This window comes from Plectropomus leopardus, chromosome 4 (assembly GCF_026936395.1).
Source record: "Plectropomus leopardus strain MGB_pleo_1.0 chromosome 4, ASM2693639v1, whole genome shotgun sequence".
Taxonomy (NCBI): Eukaryota; Metazoa; Chordata; class Actinopteri; order Perciformes; family Serranidae; genus Plectropomus; species Plectropomus leopardus.
Genome location: NC_142179.1, coordinates 22,322,330 through 22,340,151, shown reverse-complemented (window position 1 = coordinate 22,340,151; position 17,822 = coordinate 22,322,330). Strand labels below are relative to the sequence as shown.

Here is a 17,822-nt window from a genome sequence, read left to right as displayed (position 1 = left end):
GACTGTAAATCCAGAATATTTTCTGAGATGTTTATCTCAGACCGTTGCAAGCCTACCTTAGAACAGTGGTTCCCAAACAAAGCCATGGGGTCCAGATTTCTCCTGGGACATTAGTTTAAGGTCAACACAGTCTAACATATTCAGCGTCATACTTGCATTTGGCCATGTCGTTGAGCTAGTTTGCTGTCTCTGTTGAGTAGCTGTCCGTTATTCAGGAAATGTCTCTGTTTTTTTACAAACTTGACATGTTTGCAAGTCCCTTGCGGTCCATTCAGAATGGAGCCGTGACTCACTTTTGGACAACGACCCACCAGAATACAGTTACATAGCCCACCAGTGTAATGCATGCTAAATCAGCCAGGCCAAGAGCAGCTGATATTAGTTTATTGTAGATGTATCTGTGTATGTGTCAGCTGATAATTAACGAGAAGTTGCAGTACAGCAATGCCAAACTAAGTTTGAGATAATTTCGAATCATTATGAAGTTTGTCTTGCAGAGAGCAATGATAACTTGATTTTTACACTGTCAAATGTCCAGAGTAGTGTTAGCGTTTTTTCTGAAAGAGACAGCTCACCTCAGAATCAAAAATACATATTTTCTTTTGTACCTGTAGTTTATCAGTGTAGATTTTTTTTTATTTTAGCTGCTGAGTGTTTTAGATACAAGCTGTAGCGATGTCTGCCTTCTCTCCAATTTAATGGAATTAGATAAAAAAAAGTACTATCGCCTGTATATTGTTATCTAATTTTGAAAAATTCCCGATTGGTATCAGCCTCAGAAATTAAGTCTTCAAATGCAGTCATTATATAGAACCATCCTTTTTTTTTCTTTTACTTACATCTAAAGCCTTTAAAACTGACTTATTAATGCTGACTGGCCCTATAAAGCTGATGCATGTTGCTCAGTCGAAATCAACTTGACTCAGTTTTGTACTAGCTGCCTCTGTACTTGGGGTTACTGCTGTCACTGCCAGTATTGCATCAGTCCTATATGCTGCAAAGTTATGTAACATGGCCAAAAAAAGCACCTAAAAAATCATGACAACATACGCCAGACAAGCTGCAGTTGCAAAGATGCACAGATAGAGTCTCACCGACACTGAATGAAAGACACCTAATGGGTTATTTGATTTACAACAATACAAAATACATCGAAAATCATGCTTTAAGGAAATGTTATGAGCTTAACCAAACCGGAGTTTACTGCAGGTCTAATTTATTGTAAGGTGTTATTGCTATTTCGTCTACGGGGAATTTAAAGGAGTCACTTTATTTCACCTTATTGCTTTATTATTCTGTAAAGTGTTCCATTCGCTTGAAAGCAAAGTGCTTCAAAGACACTATAGCTCTCAGTGCATACTTCACGGTGTCACTTTTACTAACATTATTCTTTGCTGTGAACACACACAGCAGAGATTTAAGACAGCAATTTAGTCTTTTGTAGTAGGTAAGCATATCCAGGAGATAATTACGGTATTTCAACTTCCTGACTGTGACTTAGTTCAATCTCGGATTACTTTTCCATTGTTATTTCCTCTAGCACAGAACCCATTGAAATTCATTTATAAAAATATAATGAAACCCTGTGAATACTCAGCGGCATAGTATGCCTATGTATCTTTTATTATGTCTTTTCTTTATGTTATGTTTCCAGCGCAGCATGCAGTCATTTGCTTTTTTTCTCTTAGAGAATGGTAAGAATCAGGTCTTCTTTAGCCTGTTTTTGTTGCGGGGTTTTGTGTTAATTTGCAGAAGGAGGTCACAGCAGGGTGCTTGGCTAACTGAGACACTGCTCAGTGAGAATCCTCAACATTAGAATATGAAAGTTTACAGATCTCACGTGTATTCATCTTGGGGCTCATCCGCTAGCACCCATCACCTCCATCCTCCCCATCTGCCTCTTTTTTTCCTGTCTCTCTAATCCCCTTCTTCACTCTCTTCTCTTCACCAGAACCTTTCATCTCTCTCCGCTACGCTCCCGTCACCCCATCACTCTCTTTCTCACATTTTCTCTCTCTTTCTGTAATTTTGCTCCACGGTGGAATTGGATAGAGGGGAACATTTCACTCTTCAGCTGTTTGTTCTTATTTTTTCCTTCATTTGTCTATCAAGTTATACCTCAGAATTCACTTGTCAAATTCTACCAAAATAGAAGAATAAAATGCATCTTACACTGCTGTTTAATACAGAAATCTGTGTTTCACTACTTAACATGTGTTCACCATGCTATGCTTATCTCAATCATCACTTATGACCCACTGCAAGTGTGTGGTGTTGTATTGTTCTGCAGAGACTTAGTGTGTATTTTATCATTTTCTTCTTCTTTTACTGTGTTCGGTACGTATATGAACATGTACTCCCACAGCACTCAAAGCTCCAAAAGACACTGGCAAAAAAACGCAAATATAGCGAAGAGAGACGAAACTCCAGATGAGAATTAATCTAGGGGTGACTTCTACTTTTACTTTTGCTTGCAAGCATGTGTTTACAAACACTAACCCACAATCCTGCATAGTGAACCTTTAATCCCTGGTTGACACAGAGACTTCAGTCTGCAGTTGTTGTTCTGTATAACTGCTAAATCTCAACACCTTACTCCCTGGATTTTTTGTGACAGCTTTATCATTAACATTAAACAACCGCCCCATCTAGTATAAATGCTATTTTTCAGAGTCACTGTGTCTTCCTACACATACACTGACTGCCACTGTCAGTGTATGTGTCTCTGAAAGGTGTGTAATGGGCCAAATATGTGCACTACTTTTTAGAAAACAGTATTGTCCCAGTTTCAAATGTGGAAGGAATGACCTGATGTGGTGTGAGATTTTCAGTACCCTCACAATGTGTAATTTTAATCGAACATTTCCATATTTGATCAATCATATTAATCAGGTTTGCATTACACTAACAATATTATCCCGATACCTACAAAGTATTTTCTGAAAATAAGAATAATGCTATAAGTCCAATTTATCTTTCAATCTGTTATTGTGCTTTTTGTCTCTCATTTTGGCAAGTGGATTACTCTCAAAATATGAGTGTAATGAGGTGTAGAGAGTCTGCAACCAAAACTGTACAAAAGTTTACAAGAACAATAATTAATACATAGTTTTAAGGCACCTGGATGACATTTGGGTAGGGAGAGAAAGCAAAAACAGAAAGAAATGGAATTGATTTCAGAGGCGCACATATTATCATATGAGCATTATGAACATAATATTGTTATTTCATTTGTAAATATGGTTATCATCAATATCGCAGTCAATATGGTCATATACCATCATAAGCCTCCTTTTGCGTATTGGTAAGTAATAGCAGGTAACTGCTCTAAAATTGGACTTGACGCTGTTATAATGAATATTTTTAAGTAATGAATGTGATGTGATAGAAGTGCGATAGAGATGATTAACCCACAGAGCATAACCATCAGACTCAGCCATTCTTTCATACTTTAACTGTTGTTTTGGTTTTCCAGCCTGCATTTTAACAGTTTTCTGTGTTCAGCCTCACACTCTTATCAGCATCATTTTCAGGCAGTTGTTTTTCTGTGAAAAAAGCTCTAAAAACCCAAATAAAAGAAAGATAAAGCCAATAACTAGCTGGTTAAGAAAGTGGGGCATTTAGCAACTTTAAGAGGCAGAGATTCCCCTCAGGGGTTTGTGGAGAGCAAAACAGAGCTAAAAGAAGTTGCATTCATCAGGTGTCCAGAAACAAGACTCGAAATGAATGCTGATGTTAATCCATGCCTACTGGTTGTGTAAATAAGCAACTAATTGCCAACAATTTTACCATACCAACTTTTTTACATGATAATACTGCTCCCAAATTCCAGAAAAGTAGGTTTAAACATACAGATGTTAGGTATTTTGAGATTTAACTTTCAACAGCACTCTTGCTCAGTTTACAGTGTGTGATGATTGCATACTAAGTCAAAAGGGACAAGACATCTTTCTCTGACTGGATCGCTCTCTAACTGCTGCCCATGAGACAGTTTGTATTCATCACTTCCTGTGGGTAGAGACGATTTCCTGCCACTGCCCACACCCAACACCAGAATTTAATTTGGGCAAAGAAAGAAGGCAGATTTATAGCATCTTACTTAGTGGGGTGAGACACTGCTGTCTCCACTGTGGTTCTTCTTAGTGATTGATAAGACTGTTTTTTTACAGACTTGCGCCAGACAGTTTCTACAATAATGCAGTATTGTTTCAGTAAATTGTTATATCTATTAGAATAGACCACAACCTGTGTAAATGTAGTTAAATGGGGAGTAGGTCATTCTGATAGGTGGAGCAGGTCATTCTGTTAGGATGAAATATCTGTAAGAATAGACCACAACTTGTATAAATGTAGTTAAATGGAGAGTAGGTCATTCTGATAGTCAGATTAAGTTATTCTATGAGGTAAAAACATCTGCAAGAATAGACCACAACCTCTTTAAGGTCATTCTGATTGGTGAAGTAGGTCATTCTGTCAGGTACAGATATCTATTAGAATAGACCACCTTTGTAAACGTAGTTAGATGTGGAGTAGGTCATTCTGATAGGTAGAGTAGGTAATCTGTCAGGTAAAATATCTATTAGAATCAACCACAACCTTTATAAATGGAGTTAAATTGGGGGTAGGTCATTCTGATAGGTGGAGCAGGTCATTCTGTCAGGTACAAATTACAACAGACCGCAATGTGTATCTGCTGAGCAAGTGACTTGTTTACGGGCAAGAATTTATTTAGGATTTTATTACTGTTATTAGGCGATGTCAGCACAGTAGCAAGTCTTGTAAATATGTCAATTAACATGCCGATTCAGATCAGAAGTGTAATCACTTTTCCATTTCATCTTTAACAAGGGTGAAATAATCTGGAGCTAATCTATAACAGGCAAATCCAATCAGTGAAGCCATTGTCTGTTGTCATTTGAAGCTCCGCCAGACTTTGATCGCCATGGCATTAAATTGATTAGCAATGATCTACCGGTCCTTCCTAAACACTGATCTTGAGAAAAATCGGTTCACGTCTTTTGCTCAAGCTGAGGTTGTGGTTGAGCCTGAGCTACTCTCATGCCTTGCTCTCCTGTCGGTAACACAGCAACATAGACGCCAGTCGCTGTTTCTGCCTGCTTCCTTCATTAAGCTAAGCTCGGTCTCTGGCTGTGGAGGCTCGCCGGTTGTCTGGTTTTGTGCAGACTTACAGGAGCAGTCAGGATGGGTTTGGTTGCAAATGTGAATTCAATTAAATGTGACTCACAGAAGACAAAACCACTTGGATTTGAAGGAGAAAAGGGTCAGGTGGGGATCTTAAAGTCCCCCTTTGCTCCACCTTTTCCAATTATACACATCCACTACTCCACAGCGCATGGGGAGAAGAGGTGGGAGGCACCTGATCTCTTCAATCATCCTGGTTGTGATTAATGCAAAGTAGCTCTTATTTACTACTCAAATTGCCAGAGTTGATGGATAACAAAAAAACGTCTTCAATTTTCCGGTGTATGTCCGACAGCAAGGGCAAACACAAAAAGAACTTTAATGTGAAGCGACTAATGTGGAGTCAAGAACCATTAGAAATGCATTGGCTGCCTCAGTTTGAGCACTTTTCTACCTTAAATCCGAACGCACAGATTATTTAAAGTGACAGTTTATTTAATGACAAGAGAGTCTTTGTAATGCCTCCACTTTATTGTGTCAAATTTAGAGGATTCTTAACCTTGAACAGTCCCCCGTGCTCTAATCCTCAAACCTTATCTCCGCTCAGTATTTTGACTCCGTCAGTCAGTCAAGTTCCACATACTTGTGTGCTTTTTTTTCTCTTTTTAATCTAACAGCGGGAGGCTCAGCTGAACAAGTTGTAAGTGAACAATGAGAGAGCAGTGCAAGGGGGTTTTGTGTTTTCAAAGCCTATCACTCGTCTTTGAGGAAATTAGTAGTTTTGAGTTAAAGTTCAATAGATATTGAATGCTAACAAAGTGCCTTCTTCTGCTGCCTGCTGTCTGCTTATCAGCCGTGTTTCAGCTCTGCCGTCGGTTGGTGTGTGTTAAATAAATAAGAGAGGGGGGAGGGAAGGAGTGGTTTGAGTCTGATTTATGTATGTATTTTTGCAAGCATCGGTGCATTTAAAGCATTATGTTTAAGGTCAGGAGCAGGGAATGAATAGCTTCTTCATTTTTTTTACCTTCCTTTCATGTTTTCTTCAAAACTTGCATTAACCTGCTTACCTTTGATACCCTGTAATGTTTCTCTTGCTTTTGTCAAATCACCCTCCTCCACTGCTGCCATCATGCTTCCACCTTTGCTGGGTGTCTTTGACCCCTTCTCTATATCGGGGCCAAAGATCACATCTTACAGCTCCTGTTGAATCAATCATAGGTCAAACCTTTCAGTCTGCTACTGAGGGAGCCTGTGTTTTTGTGTGTTAATGGGTAGCTGACTGGATAGAGGCCAATGCATGAGGACAAGCTTTCATTTCTATATTTATCCCCACTGACACAATGAATTAATCCGTGCAGTCCGTCAGGCTTGTTGTCATTGCTGTGAGCGTATTCACCGCAGATACACGAGTTTTTTTGGTATTAATAAAGAGTTCAGTACTGATGCTGTTGTATCTGATGTTAGGGTTCACGGGGGGAGAGTGACAGACTCCGACAGGTTGGCAGGAAAATGATGCAGTGCAGAGCGATTCAACGAGTTTGTACCTTGGAATGTTCGGAGTTGTACAGTGCCTTGAAAAAAAGATGGCCACATCTTTTATTCATGTTCTGTTGTTGAGGTGTCAAGAGTTTTGTCAAGCCTCTCACTGTTCCGTTAACCTTGTCCCTGTGAAACGTTCTGTCTCTATCTCTTTGGTTAAACGTTACTGCCAGGCCATGGGGAGAACGGAGAGAGAGAGGAATGGATGGAAAGAGGGAGGGAAGGGACGGAGAGGAACAGCTTCATCCTTTCATCATTAAACAAACATGGCCTCTTACTGAAAGGAGCACAAGAAGCAAGCAGAGCCATCAAGACAGAGAGAGGTGGAGGAAGAGGGGAGACTGAGGATGAAAATGATGAAGAAGAGAGATGGAAATGGAGGAGAGGGATGGAGGAGGAGAGCGGGGGCAAGGAGACGGAGTACCTGTGTGCAGAGCAGAAAGGTGTACAGTCCATCATCTTCAGACAGGCAGACAGGGCTGTCTGGGGAGTTTATTTTTACCTCCATATGGAGGTGTGTGGATCGGCTACAGCAGCCTGGTAGCATCTTTAGAGCAGGTTCTTGGACAGCTGCCGTCCCAGTGTGACCATCTTTCACGCCTGACAATACACAATCTTACACATGTGACACAAACACACTCAGACACCCATAGCTCCAGGTCAAAGCGTCTGCTGTGTCATGCTTCAACTATAGTTTTCTGTATATTACATCTTTGTCCATCCGTTCGTCCTTCTATCTAAAGCAGAACGATTTGTCAGCAAATCAATTACTCAGTTAACATTTGATCTTAATCAGCTAAATATGTCAGTAATTTTTAATGCATAAATGCCAAACATGCATAATTAAAGTTTCTTAAATTAGAGAATTTCAATCATTTCTTTGTCATATATACAAACGTAATGATAAACATTTTGGGTTTTTCACTGTTGGTCTGACAATATATAGGCTGTTGACAATGCTAAACTAATAAACCGTTAGATTATTCAGTAATCAAAATAATCCCAAATCGAAGCCCCCAAAGTTGACCCATGAATCAAAAATACATATTTTTCCTCTTACCTGCAGCGTTGTTTATCAGGCTAGATGGATAATGTAACTAGAAGGCATTCTGCTTGTGGTGCTCAAAGCGCCAAAACGATAAATTTGAAGAAGTCAACAGTAATGTCTCTGCACCACTGAACTAGGACAGAATTAATGCATTCACCAGTTTTAGCTTCTTGTTCTAGGTGATGAAAGTGAAAGTGATTCCTACACAAAACTGCTCACAACAATGTCTGGTATCGTCAACACTCGGCCAGTGACAAAAAATCAAACAAACAATCTGGATTGATGCGTAGCTCTACAGGTAAGAGGAAAATTGTGTATTTTTTATCTTTATTTTGGGGTGCACTGTCCCTTTAAATTAATTCCAAACATCAAATTATTCATGCACAATGACTTTATGTCCTTTCACCAGACCTCCTGTCCAAATCTACAGGGTGCTGTTAGGAGTCAGTGCGATCTGCTATTGATCTTCTGCAGATCAATGTTTATCTTGTATTTATAGACCCAGTAGATCATCACCCCCCCTTCTTCTCTAAGTTGCTGTTAGTACCAACACAGACACACTGGGAGGAGAATTGATTAACAAATCAAGCCTGTAATTAATTCTTACTGTGATCAAAGCCACGGGAGGAAGTCTGTGGAGAGCCTGAGGCACCAGGGTGAGGTGTTTTACAGTGCAATCCCTACCAAGCGTTCTCTTATCACCATGCTGTTTGTTCTTCAAACAGGTGGGTTTTAGATTTAGCATAACGTCGTCGGGCGAATTTCAAATGTCTTAAAAGGGTGCCCTAACTATTTTTTGGCATTGGGGAGATGATTAGTGCTTTAAAGCTGGTCTGTGTCTTTCTGTCTCTCATGAGATTTGTAACGGACTTTGACGCCCTCACACATCACTGCACGTTGCATCTCGGAGCTGCTTGGCAATCCGTATCCATGCGTAGGCTCCTTTATCTTTATTTTTAGGCAATCCTGGGAGAAACTCCCTCTTAAATATGGATTTATCTTAAATATGGAGTGGGAAGTATAATTGTCTTAGGGTCCCAAAGCAGTTGTTTTCTGGCCCCAAAGTTGGAACTTGAAACTCGAAGATGCTCAAACTTACATAAGGTGAATCTTTGGGGAATTTTAAATGCTTCATTTTTCTCAGTCTTGACTGTCTCTTTTCTAACTGTGCATCTGTTTCCTTCACTCCTTATAATGTTGCATTTTCCCAGCGTTTTCAGCTCTTTTTTTTTTTTTTTTACTCAGCTAACATCTGTTGTTGACTGTTTGGATCTCGATGAACAAACTGACCCATTTCCTCCCACTGTGTTCTCTCTCTCTCTGCTCAGGTTAGCTCTGTATGTGTACGAGTACCTGCTGCATGTAGGAGCACAGAAGTCAGCACAGACCTTTCTCTCAGAGGTAAGTCACAAAGACGCTGTATGGATTTGTGTGTCAGAGTACAGCACATGTACTTTATGTGTCCACTCTGAAAGGTGGTTTAACCCTAATACAGTGTGTCCAGTAAGTGTAGCGGCTAATTGAATTAGTCTGGCCTCACAGTGCTGAGCCGACAGGTTAGCAGCAGCAGCAGACGGGGCTTTTTAACATTAGTGTTGCATTTAGTGGGACTGGAGCCGGAGCGCAGGGAGAGTTACGATGCTCGGCCCTGGAGCTGACGTCTTCGACTGACATCATTCACTGATCCGCTCTGCAGCTCCGTCTCACTCGATCTCTTTCAATCTCACTCTCGTCCTCTCTGATTCCTCCACCTTCTCTTTTATGATCCCTCTGCTCTCCTCTTGATCTACCTCTCCACTGCTCTCTCTGAGAATTTAGCTTGTCCTGACTTTAATTCTGCAAAAGGTAAAAAGGTGACGGGGTGAAAACGAGGTCAGCTGATTCGGGTGATTCGCTGTAAATGACGGTAAATTACAATGTAGGAGACAGTGGCTGGAGGCTGGTTGTACATCGGCCAGAGGAAGAAGAGAACAAAGAGAGGGGGATGGAAAAGGTTACATCATCAGCTGGCACCAATTCTCATCACTCTGACTTGTTCATGCACACACACACACGCACACACACACACACACACACACACACACACACACACACACACACACACACACACATACACACCGCTGCATTGTTCATGTGTGTATACACACACACACACACACACACACACACTGCTGACTCTCTCTGACACCCTTTCCTCTCTACCGTATCAGTTGCTCTTTCTTTGGCAGATGTGGCAGATGAATGGGATAGGCGGCGTTGCATTCAAGTGTGGGAACGCATTAGCTAATAGCGCAACAAGTATAAACACAGCCACTTGTATCCAATACACATGGGTGTGCACGCTGGAGCATGCACACACACACGCAGGGTAAACATTACCCTATAATGTAGCTCTCGCTGGAGTAGTGTGGGTGGAGTAAAACACGGCTTTAAAGGCCTGTTATCCACTTTTTATCATCCACATCTGTTTACAGTGTATCCTCAGGCTCAGGAAACAAGAGCCCAGAAAGACAAGTCACGAATCAGACCCAAATACATAAAGATAAATACCAAATCAGACAGACAGCTCAGAAGAACAGGAAGCAAGACACCATGCAACCCTGTCAAACAAAAAAATGCTTAAACCTCAAAGGTCCCATATTGTAAAAATATGATTTCCAGATTTTTTAAAATCATAAAGCAGGTATAAGTGCCAATGTAAATACTGTGAAAGTATTAACACACAAAACACAAATAAATTGCCCTTTTGGGATAAATAAAGTTGTCTCTCTCTCTCGAAGAAATGTACACTGCCCGTATTTAGAAATTGTGCCATTTAATGAACTGTCAGGACTTCTGAGAAGTTGTGATGTCACAGGTACACCATATAAAGCTACAAAGTGCTGCTGTAGTGTCATTACAGTCATTTCACGGATGCAGTGATGATGCAAAGAAACGAAGACCTGGAAACACTGACCAATCAGAGCAGAGTGGGCTTTTTTTTAGGAGGGGGTCTTAAAGAGATAGCTGCTAAAACGCAGCATTTCAAACAGAGGTTGAATACAGGTATATTCAGGCAGCCAGTGTGAGAAAAATACTGTGTTTTCTTTTTTTTTAACAATAAAGCATGTAAATATGCTCTAGAAACCCAAAATGTAAGTATGAAACTGAAAATAACCTGGGACCTATAACAAAATACAAAAAAGAGTAAAAAAAAAGCAGCAAGAATAAAGAATAAAAATAAACTAACTTTGCAGTTTATTAACCTTAGTTTAGAGGAAACCCTAAAAGTAGGACTCTAAGCCTCAGTCCTCAGTGTAACCCCTTGCTACACACAGCCCACATCTGCCAGTAATCATGCTAAAGGCATCTCACTGTAGCATGGTGAAGGTAAATGAACAAACCTCCCAGGAGCACAGACCACTAGAAGACAGGATATGCGGGCGTAGTCAATGCTTTTTTCTTCTACACTTTCCAGATGAAAGAAGGAATAAGAGAACACGCTAAACAGTGTCCTGACCCGAACTGTCTGCAGTCGTGTTTGGACTGAGCTACAGCCAATTAAATGAGAGAAATGAGGGATGTCATGCCCATTCTGCATCGTTTGTACCATTTGAGATCCTAAGAGGAAGTAAATCCTTCTTTGTCACAGTGTGTATGGAAACTGCTGCCTGCCAATAATGTTTCAAGTTAACTAATGTCTTTACTAGAGCTGCTAACTTAGACTGAAAGCATGTGGGATAAACAAAGAGAGACAGTTCCCGAATCAACCAAAAAAAACCCTCAGAAACTTCAAAGCAAGACATTCCTTCTAAAAGTCACCGTGTCTGATCTGCAGCTGAGGTCAGGACGGTCTGATTTGAAGTGATTCAGTTGTTCCTGTTATTTTAGAGCTTGTTCGCTCTGCGAGTAGAGCAGGTGGTACAATAGTCTTATTCTTTTACCCATATGAAACATTCCAGTGAGGGAAATTAAAAATGACAATCATGAGGTCATTTTTGAAGTGATGTCAGTCTGTTTATAGAGAAGTTAGGCAGACTAAACAATAGCGTCATAGTCTGACAGGAGAAACCTGACTGCTGCCCACAGCTGCTGTTCAGCCTTTATGCGTTTCTTCGCATGTATCTGCACATCAGTTGACACAGTCTGCAAACACAAATCATCCCTACTGTGGGTGATGTCAGCAGCACTCTTGTTAGTCACTAACCTTGACTGAGGTGTGAAGGCGTTCAACTGAAGTGTTTGTCAGATGAAACTGTCCTTCCCAACACCTTGCACTCAAACTCAGGGTTGGAATTAACCATTTGATAAACCCTGCCCCCCTTAGTTACTGTTGCTGTATCGATCAATCTTTCTGGTTTGCCATAGCATTAGGGCTGGGGAATATGGCTTTAAAATAACATCACAATATTTTTAGTCCATATGATGATACACGATATATATCTCGATATTTTGAAAACTTTTGTAAACAACTGTAAACTACTAAAATATAAAATTATAAAGTAAATTACAAATAAAGAAGCTACTACTATAAAATAAAGTTATATAAACTACTGTTATAATAAAGTTTAATACAATGCTGTTATAATGCAAAATAAAGTATAATGTTGAATAAAGTACTGTTATAGTAAAGTTAAATAAAATATTGTTATAATTAAGTAAATAAAAGCAGATGGATGCAAAGTGTTTTTTTTATCGTCAGATAATATATTTCGTCTAAACTCTCAGCCCTACATAGCATGTTATGCAAAGATAACGGTGACAGATTTACCATTTGAAATTTATAGTAATTTTGAAGCAATTGGTCTTTGATTTCAGACATTCAGTGCATTTATGTGCATGAACTTACCTTGGAATACTTGTATAACTGTAGAGTCAATGTGTACATCTTGTTTGTTTCTTTTGTTTCTTTGTTAATTTGCTGTATGTGTCTGATAGACCAAAGTAGCTTCTCGATTCTATTCAGCAGTGGTCCCTGTCCACAGCAGTGCATTGCGTAGCCTCCATGCTAGTAGATTTGGTTTATCAAAGACACGAGCAAAGCAACACAGGACATAAGATAAGCACAGCAGAATCATTAGATAGGTAGGACGACCATGTTTACCTGTATATCATTAAACATTGCAGTTACAGTCTGAAAATGGCAATGGAACTTAACATTTTGTCCATTTTTACAAATCTCTGCAGTTAGAAACAATAGCCAGTTGTCCACTGGGAAGATTAAACGTAATGTCACGCTGATTTTGTGTCATAGAAAGACGTTTTAAGGAAGGCAGGAATGAAGCAAAGAGTGAATGAAAACTGGAAGCAGAAAGACAGAAAATGTGATACAGGAGCAGGCTGAAGGGTGTGTGGGTTATTCAAAGGTTTGATTGGGCTCCTCAGGCTGGTACATGTTTCTGACCCCAGACTCTGCATATCGTCTTGCTCTTTCTCACACACACACACACACACACACACACACACACACACACACACACACACACACACACACACACACTTGTGAATATACGTGCTTTCAGGCACACAGACCCACTTATCCACTTATGATTCTATGGCCTGAGAATTATGATATGGTAACATAATGGCATGTGCTATATGAATTCCCTTGCTCCCTCTCCAACTTTGTAAAGCAGGTAATTCAGGTGTCGGGTATGTTTTTATCCTTAATATGTTTCTGAAGCACCTCTCTGTCTGTGTCGCTCTGTCCGTCTGTTTAGATCCGATGGGAGAAGAACATCACATTAGGAGAACCTCCGGGGTTCCTCCACTCATGGTGGTGGTGAGTGTTTTTATGTCTAATGATTCAAGTTACATTGCTCTTCATGCTGTTTTTCCTCATTCCATCATTGACAATATTAATTAAAATGTGTATTCTCCCTCCTTTTTCTGCTGTTTTAATTTATCTTCATCTCATTAATTGTCCCCAAAAGCTCTTCCTCAGGTTGCTGTTTGCTAATTGTAACACACTCTCCTAAACTTCTCTACCCCGATGATGATAATAGAATTGCACTTACTGCCTCGATGCTGGATTACCATGCCTGTAAAATGGACTATTATTTTTATCTGTCAAGCTTTAATGTTTCTGTTTTGCCATCACGTCGTTCTCTTACTGCTTCTCTGTGTATTGCAGTGTTTTCTGGGACCTGTACTGTGCAGCTCCAGAGAGGAGAGACACATGTGAACACTCCAGTGAGGCCAAGGCTTTCCACGACTACGTGAGTCTGCATTGATTTAGCTTTCCTTGTTCTTCCTGGCTCAACAGCGCTCTCTGATTAACACCATATGATATGGCCACCCAAACTGTTAGATATCAGGTTAATAAACAAAGTTATTTATTTATTTTTTAATTTTAAATAATACAATACAAACTCATCCCAAATCATTATGTTTTTGGTTGTCATTTTTAAAATTTTGCTGTTGGTTACTCAACTTACTCTAGCCTGTTTGTCTTAATGGACAGACAAAGACTTTGTGATAAAAGAAGCAGTGTGAAATGAGATGGTCTTTGGGAAAAATTGCTTTGCGAAATAAAGGTAGACATTTGAAATTGAAACAAATCATATGGAAGTAAGATTATTAGAACAAGCAGATTTTTTTCTCCCCATTTAAACTTTTACTAGTATTTTGATAAAATAATCAATAATTCAGTAAAACAGGGCAAAAAAAAAAAAACTAAAGTAAATGCAATACCCTTCCCAAAAAGCTGCTGCTGAAATGAAATAATAATTACTTGCAGTGAAAAGAATTGGGAAAATATATAATAATAACAAAATATATATGTCAGAATCTAAAAAACATCTGTATGTACTCATACAAATATTTATTTATTAATGTCTTTTAAATTGTTTAATATTGAATATTTTGGTCTCCATAGAATGTGTTCCCATTGGTGTTCAAATACCAAAATGAGAATCTAACTAACATAAAATGACATTATACACTAGGGCCTTGCAGTGTATTCATGTATTTATTTCCTGGTTTTAAAGGCTACAGTTAATTGATGATGTAATTTTCTGGGCTTACCAGACTGTTCTAGCTGTTTTATTGTTTGCCTTTACCTACTTAGCCATTAGCCATCCATATTGTTGATCATTGTTTTTATAATTATCATTGCAATATCAGTATGGATATTGGTGTGGATACCAGTATGGAGGTATTTGATGAAAAACACTTTTTTTTCTCTGTATGGCCTAGCCCTATCACACAGATTCTAAAATATTATGGCTCACTAGAGTGGTAGAGGAGAGTAATGTCCGTGAGAAGCTCTCTGCTGTTGTTTTTTGATTATGCTAATACATCTGCAAGTGCATAAAATCTGAGGCTAAGGATTTAAAGCTGATGTCAAAACAACAATTGCAAATTTAGGTGCATGTTTAGGCCATAAAGCTGAGAGTGGGCATTCAACAACCTTCATCAGTTTCTCACATCTAAGCCTAAAACAGCACTTAACACTGTTTGCTTATCATATGGCTGCAACTTTTCTTTACAAGCTTGTTAAATGCTTTTATCTCCTTTTGAATCTGAAGTGGTGTTTAATTGAATGCTTGTTGTGACGATCAAAGTGTAAGATAAAGAAGTGCACTGCTCAGTTTGTAGTACCTGCTACATGTATTCTACCAGCTCTGAAACTCTGCACAAGCACACAAATTCTGCTAAACTATTGTGAGCACGCTGAGGAGCAGACTGGGCTGGCAGACAGTGGCCCGTGTGTTGGAAACATTGTTTATTGCTGTGTTTTCTCAGTGTGGCTCCACTTCACTGTTGTAATTCCCTCACATCAAGGCATCGGTTTATTCAGTCATGCGCCATTCAGTAACCGGAAAACAAGGTGCAGTGCCAGAGCTCTTCAAGTTTTAGATTAGCTGATGACTAAGAGAAAGGAAGTGCAGCTCTCCACGCGGGAAGTTGCGACGTGGAGGAGGAGGAGTAGGACGGGGAGGTGCGACGGGGTCTTCTCTCTCCTGCTTTTTATATTGTTGTTTTCCCACTAAGTCTGACTCATCAGATTTGTCTCTGCTGTGGTTTATTGAGATATATTGTTGGAAGTGCACAGGTCAGGGGTTTCTGCCTACACCAGCAGGATCGTCCCTCTCCTCTCCTCTCCTCTCCTCTCCTCTCCTCTCCTCTCCTCTCCTCTCCTCTCCTCTCCTGTCCGTTTCTGTCCATCCATTTTTGTCCCTCTTTCCTTTTAGGCTCACAATCCTGCAGAACTGGTGGGGGCTCTCTCCTCTCTTATCTTCTGGCAGTCGGTGTATGTGCTTGTGTAAATGTGTGTGCATACGCAGGTGATGCTGCTGATGCTGGCGATGATGATCAGGGTGATGAATAGGCACTCCAAGGACAAGGCAGCTATGTGATGATGTCATCCTGGCGGCAAGGAAGGGAGCTGGAGGGCAGCACGACCTCAGCCTTAGGAGACGTGCAGAGAGTGGAGGAGAGGGGGGGAGAAAAACAGTTGATAGAGAAACAAATAGAGAAAGAGAAAAGCAAGTCAAAAAGCGAGACAAACTGTTCTTGAAATTAATTAAATAATCTCCTCTGAACACTAAAACAACAAAAACACATTTACAGTAATTCCATCTAATTGCGCTCAAGATGACAACAACAGCATCTTGTTGTTTCTTCTTATCTGATCAGAATCAATTCGACTTAGGAATCACTCGGAACCTGTCTTAACGCCATTAACCGAGGCCACCAGCAACATCTTATTCTTACATTTCCTGCAGGGATGTAATCAGAGAATTATAATTAGACCAATTGTAATTAGACCAAGGTCACTTTCAATCAACTGCTCCGATGCTGCGCTGCTGCTCAGATCCAATCAGAGGTTCTACTCACATATCTACCGCTCAATTAAAGCAAAATGAGGGGACAACCGCGGTGGCCGTCGTTGGAAAAAGTAGCACGCTTTAATTTGACGGTGGTGTCGTCTCTCTCAGTCTCCTGACTTTGAGGCTGATGGAGATTTTAATCAGACATTTTGATGGTAATTATTTTCAGATAGCTAATTACTGAGTGAAGTCCTAATTAATGCTGGGGAGATGTAGGAGCTCGTTCACATCAGCTTTGGGTCCCTTTCTTTTGATAATTGATGGGATTGTGACAAGGCTTTTGACTTGATTTGCACGATTATCCCAGTTTGAACTACCTACTGTAGTTACAATTGGCTTTGAGAAAATCTGATTTAAAGAAACTTTCTTAACAGTGTGTTTCTGTTCTTTATGGTTACATGAGGCTTTGCATGTGGTTGTAGGGCTGCACAGTGAATCGATACATGATCAAAATCACAATATGGCCAAATGCAATACATCCACATTGCGGGAGCTGCACTTTTTTGTTAAAAGTAAAAAGTGTCCAACCAAAGACTGTATAAATAATGGACAAAGCTCTCGCGATGTCACCCACTGGCTCCTGTACTACCATTATGAAGCCTCAGGTTTGATATCTTGCCATTGTCATCTTTGGTTTATGGAGCCAGAAGTGACTGTATGTGGATGAGAGGGAGGATCAGTGGAGGAACGGGGGGGGATCTGACTCATAGACTGTGGTGAGGCCTTGAAGACACCCTGTAATGCAAGTTCTTCATCATCATTATTTCTATTTTTCTTCTGTGGAAATGAAATACAAAAATTACCATTCCTAATTGTTCGTCACATATCGCAATCAAAATATCCATAAAAATGATTGCAGTGTGACTTCTTGGCACTGCCCTATGTGGTTGAGTGCTGTACATGATGATCATATCGCCACATATGAGTGTGTGAGGATGGTAATATAATATTAAAAGGGAAAGAAAGAAAAGACTGATGAACACAGAGAAGAGAGATGCAATGTTATTGATTCCCATCCTCAGACGAGGCTTTTCAGGCATCAGAAAGGCCATTTACAGTTCTGTTAAGTGCTTTGTAAATTGTGTTCTTGATACTAAATGAGCAGTTTCCATTTGCGAGGGGCCATGATGTCATAAAAACAAGTTATTTTTAAATTCTTATGCGTGAACTGGAAATCGCCTTATTAAAGACAAAAGTCAGCGGCTGTTGCTTTTCTGTCTTTGAAGAAAAATACACCAATCCATGCGGGTCGTTTCAGGCTTTTCCTGGTAGTGTTGTAG

General features: G+C 39.9%; 1 protein-coding gene across 1 annotated transcript in view; it reads left to right on the top strand.

Moving 5' to 3' along the window:
* ssbp2a (single stranded DNA binding protein 2a) overlaps positions 1–17,822 on the top strand; it is a 65,358-nt gene that overhangs the window by 21,389 nt on the left and 26,147 nt on the right. Inside the window, exons 2-4 of the mRNA XM_042487546.2 lie at positions 9,058–9,130; positions 13,429–13,490; positions 13,842–13,926. Of these exons, the coding sequence (XP_042343480.1) occupies positions 9,058–9,130; positions 13,429–13,490; positions 13,842–13,926 (220 nt within the window). The remainder of the gene's footprint in view (positions 1–9,057; positions 9,131–13,428; positions 13,491–13,841; positions 13,927–17,822) is intronic.